At 36.1% G+C, this 13,041-nt stretch overlaps 1 protein-coding gene and 1 long non-coding RNA gene across 2 annotated transcripts; both read left to right on the top strand.

The window, feature by feature from the left end:
- Positions 1-6,767: 6,767 nt before the first annotated feature.
- Positions 6,768-9,219, top strand: LOC114826078 (uncharacterized). The gene is made up of 2 exons (XR_003774920.2): positions 6,768-7,317; positions 8,361-9,219. It is a non-coding gene; the product is annotated as an uncharacterized lncRNA (long non-coding RNA).
- Positions 9,220-12,468: 3,249 nt separating this feature from the next.
- Positions 12,469-12,939, top strand: LOC139197780 (uncharacterized). The gene has a single exon (XM_070825743.1). It carries the CDS (start codon positions 12,469-12,471, stop codon positions 12,937-12,939), a length of 471 nt encoding a protein of 156 aa, XP_070681844.1.
- Positions 12,940-13,041: the final 102 nt, after the last annotated feature.

Here is a 13,041-nt window from a genome sequence, read left to right as displayed (position 1 = left end):
TTGGAGGCGATTGTGGGGAGGGAGGAGTGAGAGGCGAATGGTAGGCTGGTGGTGGAATCGGATTCCAAATGCTTGATTTAGATGCTAAATAAGGAGGTTCCGGTTATTGTGAAGCTTGAGATTTATCTCTAAGATATTTGGAGATTGGGTAGTTTATTTCAGTTGGTAAGGCTTTGCTTTACCCCTCGTCACTGCAATCGTGCAGCCCATTCGGTAACGGCGTACATCATTAAGTATGGTGGGAGATTTGGCTGGAATGAATTAGGACCTGAGTTTCTTTTTAATATTTTAGCCGAAGATGGAAATGTAACTGTTCGTATTTAATTCTAATAAATTATTACCTTTCGACAAAAAAAAAAATGTAGTTCAAATTCGTCTTTGGCAAAAATCGAACCTAATACCTCTCTCAAAATATATTGTTGTCTTGTCTTTAACATGTTCAGAACTTTTTATTATTAATATCAACTAAACATACTTAGTAAGGACTCTGATTAAGTATGAAGAATATAGTTAGGAAGCGGTCTTGTTAAAGTCATCCTATCTAATTCAAGTCATAAACCAGTAAATTAAATTAGGGTCAAGCATCGTAATATGCATCCTCCTAGCTCTCATCAATTTACAAGAGTACAAGGCATAATTTTAGGGATCTTAATTACGTAAATTAGGAAATTTTAATCCTTTCCAAATATATCCCGTTGACTCACGCCAACACAAACAACAAATATATACACCATAATTTTTTTTTATTATTATTTTATTTGGGTTCATTGTGGTTGTTTCTTCAAACAAAAGCAAACTATAATAGGGTCGATCACACATTTCTTTCTGATATTATATATAGCCTATTATTTATTAGTGAACAATAATTGAATAATTCCTTCATAGAGATAAAGGACATAATTCACATAGATATAATAAATCTCGCTTGGGCTGCTTTAATGGTAGTCTTTACATTTTCCCTTTCACTAGTAGTATGGGGAAAGAGTGGGCTCTAGAAGTACTACTAATTGAGTTTAGGAACTAAATAGTATCACTTTTTTTTTATAGATCGTTCGGCAAAGTTTTTTTTATTTAAAAATTTCACTATTCAATTTAAAATTTTATTTTTAAATTGAAATAGAATTTGTTTAAAAATTTTATAAACTAAATGATATGAAAATTGATGATTGAGTCATGACTTAAGCGTTGATTAACGTGTTCATTCCTATTGGTGACACATTATTTAGTTTGCAAATTTTGTCTAATAATAATTGGCAAATTAACTTTATGCATGGAGCTAATTATACTCATCTGAGTCTATTCTAAGACTAGGGATGGGCAAATACCCATCGGTTATGGGTAACCGCGGTTACCAGCCCATTTAAATTTCACGGTTACAGTTATGGGTAACCGTTTAGATAAATAAACGGTTATGGGTATAACCGTTTACCCGTGAAATTTAAATGGACGGTTATGGGTATTAACCGCGGTTATAAACGGGTAACCGTTTACCCATTTATTTTATATATGCAAAATTAACACAAACCATGTTCCCTATCAGACAAAACTTTGATCAATGCTATTTATTATAGTGCATGATTTATGTAGCTAATATAATATATTTTTCCTTAACCACTTTAAATTTCATGGTCCATTATATATATTATGTTAATACTTTACATTCCGAGTTAAATAATCCAAGAATACTGTCTTTTAACAGTTTTCGTAACCCAAGAATACTTAGCAAATTTTATATTACCTTCATTGTTAACAGTTAAAAATATCGTCCGTAAACTATTATTTCAATTATTGGAATGGTATAAGGACTTAAAAAATTAAAATGCGGAAATGTATAATGAAAGTACCTATAACGGTGTTTAATGGTTAGAAAAAGAAAATTATGACAAAATTTTCTTTTTTAATCTTCAAGTTGTTAAAAAAACACATAGACGGATGAAAAAGGAGTAAATGGTAAAAAAAAAAGGATAAACGGGTTAAAAAATGATAAATGGGTAAACGTGTACTAAATGGTTACGGTTAAATGGGTATACAGTTATGGGTATGGTTAACCATTTATAAATGGTTATGGGTATGGGTATAACCGTTTAGGCAATTACCCAATAGGTAAACGGTTATACAAGTATGAGAATAAACGGTTATGGATAAATAACTGTGATTACCCGCCTGCCATAACCATTGTCCATCCCTACCTAAGACTGTCTTGACCTCAATCTTCATCATTTTTCCCAAATGATTAACAATTCACTTATATCTTCATCCCTATGAAGATTTCTTTTATAACATTGTTCTTATTTAGGTAAGGGTTCCTGCCAAATCATGTGTATATAAAACACTTTTAACAAAATTAGTATGAGATCACTGATATACGATTCACTACGTTCGTCACGTAAAAACCGTCCTAATCAGGCATTCATAATTAAAATCACTCCTATCCTCCTTCTCAGTATCTACCAAAACCAAAGCCTATGGACGATGCATCTAACTTCAATGAAACGAATTAGATTCAACTCAACGGCATGTACTTACTGGTGGCTCAGAATTCATAGCCCGGCCGACCAAGCTGTCCTTGTTTTTTTTTCCTATACAATTTTCCCAAGCTCATCCATGAATCATAATAATGAACTTTTAACCTAACTAATTAATGAAACCTGAATGAACTTTTAACCTAACTTGCATGTGTATATGCAACACATATCATATGCATATCTGATGAATACAGTATTGTAAAAAGAATCTGTAACGAATTCGAATTTGTTAAACTAGCTTTCGGTCTAGCTATACTGTTCTTTACAAAGTTGACAAAGGTTGAGAGAAATCGTAACCTAAAGTCAGCAAAATTGGATAAGTTAAGAAAGATGTGTTGTTAAGCCCTTGTCATAATGCATGCATGGGTTTCATTATGGGAATGCTAAAGGAAATTACTAGTTTGTTTTAGATAGATAAGGTTGGTTGGTACAGTGACTGGTGAGGAATGAAATGGGGAAGTAAAACACATTGATTTTTCTAGGTGGGATGCCTGTGCTGGAATATGCTTGCAAAATGCAAACCCTAGCTAGATTGAATGCGTGATTTCAGATTTTCTCTTTTCTGACTTTGTGCTGCTGCCTGCTTGCTGGGATTTAAGGTTGAAACGACAATGCATTATACAAAGTGACAAGGTGTGAAGGGGGCTTTGAAATTTATATTCCGGATCATTATGATTTTCCTTTTTCCAGATCATATATATGCATGCTCTCTCTCCCCATATATATTGTCATCTATGGAGTAATTTTTTAATATGTTAGGAATACGGCTCGGTACAAGTATTATAGTATAAGTGGTTGGATACTTGAATTTTTTTTTCAACCACTTGTTTTATAGCATTTGGTGTACCTAGCATATAGTATTCAAGGAACGCTGAACCAGAAGCAATCACTGCAAGCATTCATATCTATCAAAGTGTGAACCTATAATATTTAATCAAGGTCAGACATGTTAACAGCTCCTATATTATTTTCTTCTTATGATACAGTGACCCAACCATTTTCTCAACCTTTTGCTTCAACTACTTTTTCCTATCTTAATTACGTGTTTACGTACTGAGTGAGATAGGTGTAGAATATGGATGAGGATGCTCTGAGGATCCTTTTTGTGAGGATTCTAGGAATTCTCATATTTTATCCGTTTATCGTACATCGTGAAGTCAGTTTTTGTTAAATACTATTTGTGTTTAATTTTAAATAAAGAAATTAATAATGATTTTTGAATCCGGATGAGATCCGAATCCGTCGAAAATGAGCTCTCAGTACTGTCTTGTTTTCTTGTCCTTTTCGTCAATTGATTTGTTCCTTTTTTATCTAGACATGCTTGAACTGATGTCACATTCTATCGTTTCCCAGTTTGATGAAGAAGATAGTGTCGTGTAGGAGTTGCACATCTAAATTGTAATTTCTCTGTTGTGCAATACTTTGAAATTAAGTTTCAATTTTGCAGGTATATCGATTAGTCAAATTCAGAGAAGTATCAATAGACAAATTGATATCAGTAGAAATGTGGGTAAAGATTTAAAATGACAGAAGCTTCTATGAAACATAGAGAGTTATGTTTCCAACTAGCCACTTTTGGGTATCTATCGGTTTGGCCACTTAATTAGGAGGGTATTTATTTTGGGTTGAAACCCTTTATACCTTTCTATTATTCACCGTTTTGAAATCTCTGCAGGAAGAAATCATTACTTAAGGTTCGTTTGCATCAGTGGCGTTAGGTTGGTCCTTTCTATGGCTCGTTGTTAGTTGTTATATGTCTGTTTGGACTTTGTTTAATGAATTGCTCTACCCTTCGACAAAAAAAACCCCAACTTCAACAACTAATGGATCAATGTTTAATGTGACACATAAAATTGGGTGAACTGCCAATTAATTTAGTTCTTAAATTATTACCTGAATGAAAATTAGGTCCCTAACCTTTTTTTTATAGAAAAATTAGTCATTGAATTATAAAAATCTACTAATTATAAAAATCTACTAATTGCATCCCTAATATTAGATTCGAAATTACTATATCTAATTTTCCGTCAATTTAAGTCACATTACCTGCATGTGATTAGGGATGGGCAAAATACCCATGGATTTGGGTAACCGCGGTTACTCGCTCATTTAAAGTTCACGGTTATAGTTATGAGTAACCGTTTAGACGAATAAACGGTTATTGGTATAACCATTTATCTGTGAAATTTAAATGGGCGGCTATGGGTATTACCCGCGGTTATAACAGATATCCATCGGTTATGGGTATTACCTATGGTTATAATGAGTATCCGTTTACCCATTTAATTTAATATATGTAAAAATTTAATATATGTAAAATTACCCATTATTTTTCAAAATCTTATTACTTTTTTTAATAAAAAGAATTGTTGAAGGGATCAATTTTTGACAATGATAAGGTGTATATTTATACGTTTAGGGTTGATGAATTCATATGTTTTTTAAATGTTAAATAGTTTCGTGGTCATAACTGATTAACTATATGTTAAATTAATTTATTCAATCGGTTATGGGTATTACTTGCAGTTATAAAGGGTATTCATTTACCCATTTAATTTAATATAACGGTTATATCGGTTATGGGTATTACTCTGTAATCACTTACCTTTGTTGGATTCATGCTAATTGGTGTCGGTGTTCCTAAATGGGATACTAATTCAATTTATACATTTCTTTTGTAGGCCTCTTTTGATGACAACGAGTTGATGAGACTTTGTGATTGAACGTGCTAAAGCATTAGTGTTCGAAAGTGTTTAGTTTCGGAATATTTTGGAGCTTTGAATCATCTAGTATTCAAAGTAATGACTATTTTTTTGTTTGTTTTTAGAAGCTTTACTTTGAAATCATATGGATTATAATTAAAGACTTGCTTGGGTAGCAGAAAAATATCATTCGTAAACTATTATTTCAATTATTGGAATTGTATGAGGACTTAATAAATGATTAAAATAGGGAAATGCATGCTAAAATGTGCCTATAACGGTGTTTAATTGTCAGAAAATGAAAATTATGACAAATTTTTCTTTTGTAATTTTCAAGTTGTTAAAAAAAACATGTAGACGGGTGAAAAAATGGGTAAATGGGTAAAAAAAAGGATAAACGGGTTCAAAAACTGGTAAACGGGTAAACGGTTATGGTTAAATGGGTACACGATTATGAGTATGGTTAACCGTTTATAAACGGTTATGGGTATGAGTATAACCGTTTATGCAATTACCCAACAGGTAAACAGTTATGCGGGTATGAACATAAACAGTTATGGGTAAATAACCGTGGTTACCCGCCCGCCATAATTGTTGTCCATCCCTACATATGATACATATTGGAGACTAGATTGATAATTTTTCATAAAGAAATAGTGTATGGAGTTAACTTTGTAGGGTAAATTAGATGTTAGATTTGCAACCTATATGAAATGTTAAGGGGTTATAGGCGAGAAAATGACGGTATTACACTCTAAAGTGTGTCAAGTGACTTAAGTTGACTAAAAATTAGATAAAATAACTTTGAATATAATAGTAGGGATGAAATTAGCATTTTTAATGAATTTAGGAACTTATTTTACTAGAAAATTATTTCAAGGACCTAATTTTTGCTGAGGTAATAGTTCATGTAACAGTCCACTCTTAATGAAAAAATTCATGCAACAAACCAACTGTTATTGCTCCACATAATTTCAAATTACAATTGTGAGATATTAATTAATATTTAGAGTCCATACTATGAGTCTATGACAGTACTTCATAGTATAAGATATTCATATTCAGAGTCCATAGTTTTTACTATCCATGCATGGGAGGTTTTTGGATTGACTTATTTGAGTATCTACCCCCTTTTCTAGTTTTATTCTTGTAGGTCACATTTAGAATGATTCTTGAAAGTTTCTTAGTTGGGACACTTTGAAAGTTCATCAAATTAGCTAAATTAATTAAGCTTTTTATTTTATTTGACAAACAATAGGATAATCTACATTAAAAATTACAAAAAGGACAGAGAGTTTGAATCTCAAGATACAATGACATTTTGTGCTTGTGCCAATAATCTACCGCAAAGAAGCTTAATTATTTCATACAGTCGAACATTTTTTGAATTTATGAACATTTGGTAGGGAGGTTTAGCAATGTGAACACATATAGAGGACTTTATCATGACAACATTTTGTGCCAAAAATACATCATCATGTGTAACGGTATAAGTTTCCTTTTATGTGATAAATGATGTCGTTTCATAAACATGAAACACCAGAATGGCAGTGTATTTGTTCGATATAAGTTGCTTTATCAAAGGATGAGAGTCGATAGAGGAAAGAGGGGCCGCCTAGGGTTAGGGTTCTTCTTGGAGGTAACCAATTTCTTGATTTTGGCCCTCTCTAAGCTAGTAGGATGGCTAACTAGTTGGTTAATAAGGGTTGAGATAATGATTCAACGCGCTTTTGGGGCAAATGATGTAATGAAACACGTACTTGATTGGTTTTGGGTAATAGCAGAGGAATCGACGTTTGGTAATTATGTTCGGCTTAGTGACCTTTGGGTTGAGGGAATGTCTTTTCTTTCACACTTGGGGTGCTGGGTTGCTGAGCTGAAGCTCTATTCTGTTGATTGCATCATTCCTCTATGCGCACGCTGGGATTAGGTGTTGTGTTTGGGGGAATGAGATTTAATTGGATGGATGCTGATTAATGGCGATATAGCTCTGATGAATGATGGTTGGAGAAGTAATCTTAAGTGCCTAGATCTATGTATGGGGAATTAGAATCAGTGGTGTAAGAGTAGCCAGAACGCTAAGCTTAAAGGTAATTATTATCTTGATATTGTCTTAATGTTTTTTTAAATTACTTTATCTTGTGAAATGTGGCTTGTTAAGTCACTTGGCCTGTCTAGCTCGTCAATCATTGCTGCTAATTACTTGTGCTTGGTTAAGAGTAGTGTAATTTGTGTTGCCTGTTGCTTCTCTTTATTTCTGACGTTTAATTTTCCGATTAGTTTGTATGCATGCCTATCTCATCTTGCTGTCTATAAATTTGTTGCTGTTGAAGGATTTTTGTACCTTTGCTTTGTTTCTGAAAGCTGAGCCTTTAACCTTCCTCCCTAAAATGACTATCATCTCCCAACTTGAAGCTTTGTCTTCTAGACACCCCAGGATTCCCTTCAGTCCCAATTTACCTTCCTGGGTCAATAGATTCGCTTCTCCTCAACCTGGCCAACCCCCTGTGGTTGTTGAGGGTTTTAGGGGTACCTTTACTCTGGAGAATTGAGTTACTAGTGTTTCGACTAGTCTCTACTCAAACCTCAATATGGAACATATGGAGAACATGGTACTCATGGAAAAGCTTGTGGGGAAGTAGATTGAAGCTAGAACCATTAAGTGGAAGTTATGTCTTACTTGGGGTACGGGGGTTAAGAATCCCTTTTATCTTGATCACTTTGGTCACCATTGGTATGCAGTGGAGTTTTCTGACCAAGAGGAGCTTGAGTATGTGTTAGACAATAGACCTTGGTATGTTAGGGGTTAAATCTTCCATCTGGAGAAGTTGACCGCTTTTTTTTGTGACGTGGAAATGATTTCTAGTCTTAGAGTATAGGTTCAGATTCCAAGACTTTCGGTGCAGTATCGGGATGCTGAAATCCTGGAGGTGATTATGCAACCTGTGGGCACTTTCATTAGGGCTGATGAGAATTCTTTGTCGGGTCTGAATGGTTTGTTTGTGAAGGTGTTGCTTGAGGTGGATCTGAGGCTTCCTTTGAAGAGAGTGATGGTTATCATTGATGAGGAAGATATCTCGGTGTTGCTGAGTTACGAGAAGTTGTCTAAAGTTTGTTTTTATTGTGGTCGCAGGAGATCGGAGGGCCACAAATGTTCGGTTATTGAGGACAGAGATGGGTGGCTGCTGGTGGATAGGTTATTTGAGGATGAGCTGCTGGTTTATTCGGCTAGTGTTGAAATATCTGAGGAAACCAGGCAGAAGCTGCATAGGGGGTATGTTGGTATTTCCTCAACCGGTGTTGGGGAAGGATGTGATCTCTAAAGATGAGGAGGAGCTGGAGGTGAGAAAGCAAGTTAAAACTGGGAGGAGAATATGAGTAAGGGTTGGAATACTGTGGTTTCTTGGAAGAATTGGTATGACAATGTAGTAAGGGGAAACAAGACTTGGGTCTTGAAGGCAGACTTAATGTCCAAGTGGATGCTTGATTGTACTTTGAGCTCTGGTGCAACTGTGAGGGGTGGAGCTAAGATTGCGGCAAATGTTGACAAGGGTAAAAACACGATGGAGGAGGATGAGGAGTTCATGAAGGCTGAAAAGGAAAACAATGAGTAGGTGCAGTATCTAGGGAGTAGGAAGATGGGTAGAAACAGTGGTAATGGCGATGTTGGGGCTAACTATGTTGTTAAGGACGTTGATTAATGAATTGTCTTGTCTAGAATTGCAGGGGGTGGGGCAGACCTGATTTTGTCCCTCAGTTTAAATTTCTTTCTAGTTTAATTAAGCTTGATATCTTGTGTGTTCTAGAACCTAGGTCTGGTCTTAGTAAAATTTCCAAGAATGTTTTTTTGTAAGTGGTTTAATGGAATGTTTTTTTGCAAAAGGGAATAGGAAAGCCGGTGGGCTTTGCCTATTCTGGCATGACCAGAACTTATCTATTAATGTAATTGCCTCCTGCCCCAGATTTATCCATTGTAGTATTAAAATCTTAAAGTCGGGTGTTAATTTTTTATGCACTTTTACTTATGCCTTTCCACAAAAATGCATGCAATCTCAACTATGGGAGGATTTCTTGAGTCTCTATGGTATCAATACTAACTCGGCAACCCTGGATGTTGATTGGAGACTTTAATAACATTTTAAGTCTTAGTCAAAAGGTGGGGGGAGATAGAAAATGTGCACAGGGTTAACTTTGCTGAGTTCTTGAAAGATGGAGGCCTTGTTTCTTTCTCTGCTTCTGGTTCCATTTACTTGGACTAATGGGCACAAAGATAACACTTTAATTTTTGAAAGATTAGATAAGGTTCTTGTAAATGCAACCTGGTTGAACACATTTCCAAATGCTAATCTCCACAATTATCCGATTTTTTGCTCGAACCATAGTCCTATTCTATTAGATTGCCTTCCAAATAACCAGTGTAATGTCGTTGGACGTTGTACCTCAAGTTTATGGCTATGTAGTTGAATCACCAGATTTTATTAATATTGTTAAAAAAGCTTGGAGTATGGATTTTAATGGCAACCCTAATGATAAGCTGAGGGATTGTCTATGAGCTTTGAAATCTCTAGCTAGAGTTTGGAACAAGGAGGTCTTTGGTAATGTCCATGAAAGAGTGCGTGAACTTTTTGAGAAAATTAATGTACTCTGTTGATGCACAAAATCAGTGAGGATTTTGGTACAACAGAAAATGTTAAGTTTGTGACATTCACTAGATTGCTCCGATCACTAGTGTGAATAAGTATGTAAATGGATAGGGACATGGAAGCAAACACAAGATGTACGTGGTTCACCCAGATTGGCTACGTCCACAGAGTAGAGGAGTTCTCATTAATTGTGAAAGGTTTACACAAGTACATAGGTTCAAGCTCTCCTTTAGTAAGTACTAGTGAATGATTTAGTACAAATGACATTAGGAAATATTGTGAGAGAATGATCTCAATTTATAGAAGAGAGTTTCTAGTTTCATTCTAACATTGACACGTGTTGTGTTGTGATTGGCTTCTGATGTTGACACGTGTCGCGCTATGATTGACTTCTGATGTCGACACGTGTCGCGCTGTGATTGGCCTCCTGGTTTGAGGGAAACTCTTCTGGGTCCTTGACGGTATAACGTTGATCGGTGCTCAGTAGTTTCAGGATTGATCAAGTATGGTACAAACATACTCCAAGCCTAGAGTATGAATGATTCGAACAACCTTCATTTACTAGCCGAAGAGGCAATGTTACGAAATGAGTTAAATAGAGCTCTTAGTAATGAGGAAATCCTTTAGGCTCAAAGAGCGTGAGTTAACTAGCTCCAACTTGGTGATAAGAACACCAAATTTTTCCAAACGATGACAAATGTTAGACGAAAGAGGAATGGAATTTTGAAAATTAAGGATAATATAAGGTTTTGGTGGTTGAAGGGGGAAGGAATGGAACATGTTTTTGTGCAGGATTTTAAACTGCGTTTCACTGGTCATCCTGGTTCGAATAATACTATGATTACAAGTTTCATTGAAATAATTGATACTTGCATCACTGAAGGCTAGAATAGGGCTTTGCTTAGCCCAGTTAGTGATGATGAGATTTGGAAGGCTATTAATGGCATTGGAGCTTTGAAGGCCCTAGGCCTTGATGGATTCCATGCCTTGTTTTACAATAAGTGTTGGGATGTTGTTGGTCCTTCAGTCATAAGTTTAGTCGAAGATTTCTTTACGAATGGATTGAGCCTGAGGTTAATTAACCATACGAACATTGCGCTCATTCCTAAAGTGGAAAATCCAGAAACGGTGGTTAAGTTTAGACTTATTAGCTTGTGCAATGTGGCGTATAAAATAATTACAAAGTTGATGGTTAATAGACTTAAACCAATTCTAGAAACTTGCATTTCCAATAACCAGGGGGATTTTGCTCCAAATAGGTCCATTCATGATAACATCCTTATTGCTCATGAAATCCTTTCAACGTTTAAACGTAAAAAAAGGAGAACCTTGAAAAGGCTTATGATATGCTGAGTTAGGATTTCATTAGGTTGGTGCTTGTTAGATTTGGATTTAACAATCACTGGATCAATCTCATTATGGAGTGTATTACTTCCACCTCTTTGTCTATTCTGATTAATGGTAAGGCCCATGGGTATTTCTATTGTCACATCCCGGCCCGTGGTGGACCACTTCCTGGGCCCGCCCCACCACCGTAGTACAATATTGTCCGCTTTGGGACCCGACCACGCCCTCACGGTTTTGTTTCTAGGAACTCACGAGCAACTTCCTAATGGGTCATCCATCATGGGAGTGCTCTGGCCACCTTCTCGCTTAACTTCGGAATTCCGACGGAAACCGAAGCCAGTGAGCTCCCAAAAGACCTCGTGCTAGGTAGGGATGAAAATATACATTTAAGGATCACTTCCCTGAACGATGTGAGATATTACATCTATCCTTCAAGGGGAATTAGGCAAGGGACCCCTTGTCTCTGTATATTTTCATTTTATGCATGGAACCTTTAATCAGGCATTTTAATGCTCTGGCCCTCTCTCCTAGAACTAGCTTAGGGCTTTTGACTTAGCCTAGAGGTTTTAAGGTTTCCAATTTAATGTTGCTGACGTTTGTCTCATTTTTGCTAAAGCGTCAAAAGGTGCTGCTAGGATTATTTTGAATGTTTTGAATACGTTTGTGTCCGCTTTTGGACAAAAGATAAATTTTAATAAATCTTCTCTCTATTTCTCGGAGAATGCTACTAATCACGTTCGTAATGAGGTCACTAATATTATCAAAATCCAACACAAAAGTACAATTGGAAAAATATTTGGAGATAAACAATATTATTTGTTGGAAAGACCCAGTAAATACAAAGGATATTATGTTAAAAATTAAAAATAAACTAGCTGGATGGAAAGCTAACACTTTATTGAGAGATGGTAGAGTTACTCTGATCAAGGCCAACCTTAGCGGTATCACATGATGATGTGTTTTAAATGTCTAGATAAGTTTACAAAGATGCTTGATAAGGAGAATAGGAAGTCCCTTTGGGGGAGGGAAAGTAAAATGAACCCTGTTGCCTGGAATAAGGTGTGCCAGCCCAAATGCAATAGGAAAGGTGCTCACAGATGATCAAAATTGGTGGGTTCAATTAGTTAAACAAAAATATTTAAGGAGGGAGAATTTTATGGAGGCTAAGGTCAAATATCCCTTGACTACCAAGATAATGAGACTTTGTCAAGTCTTAGTTTAGCCCTCCTCATATGTTGGCAAATCTGGAAGATGAGGAATCAAGTTGTTTTTAATAATGCCAAAGCTTATCCTTCTAGAGTGGCTTTGCTGGCTTTTAACATGGCGAATGACCACACTAATGCCAATAAGAAAAATCTTATATCTAGCAGGAAGCAACATGGGCTGATTAGATGGCAACCCCCTCGTGGTGATTTCTTCAAACTGAACTTCGATGGCTCTGTTCAGAACTCTGCGGCGGCTGCGGGATTTATCATAAGGAATGAACACGGAGAACCGGTGATTGCCGGAGCCAGGTCCTTGGGGGAAACTTCCATCAATGTCGCGGAATGTCTCGCTCTTAGGGATGCCCTTTGGATTGCGAGGAGTAAAGGGTTTTGGAAGGTCTTGGTGGAGGGTGATTCAAAACTGGTGATTGATGCGGTGCAGGGCACAAGTGGTGTTCCTTGGCGAGTGACGAATATATTTGAGGACATCAAAATAATTGCCAGGTCCTTTGAGTAGTCTCAATATGTTCCGTGAAGCAAACTTTGTGGCAGACACTATCACGGATGCAGGTTTTTAGCATGCAAACCTTCACATTTGGGATAGATCTTTACCGTTTGT

The sequence above is a fragment of the Malus domestica genome, chromosome 07 (assembly GCF_042453785.1).
Source record: "Malus domestica chromosome 07, GDT2T_hap1".
Lineage (NCBI taxonomy): Eukaryota > Viridiplantae > Streptophyta > Magnoliopsida > Rosales > Rosaceae > Malus > Malus domestica.
Note: the sequence above shows the minus strand (reverse complement) of the source record. Positions and strands in the feature narration are given on the sequence as shown.

Excerpts from the sequence above, each read along its gene's own strand:
- LOC139197780 (XM_070825743.1), top strand. The coding sequence starts at position 12,469 with ATGAGGAATCAAGTTGTTTTTAATAATGCCAAAGCTTATCCTTCTAGA.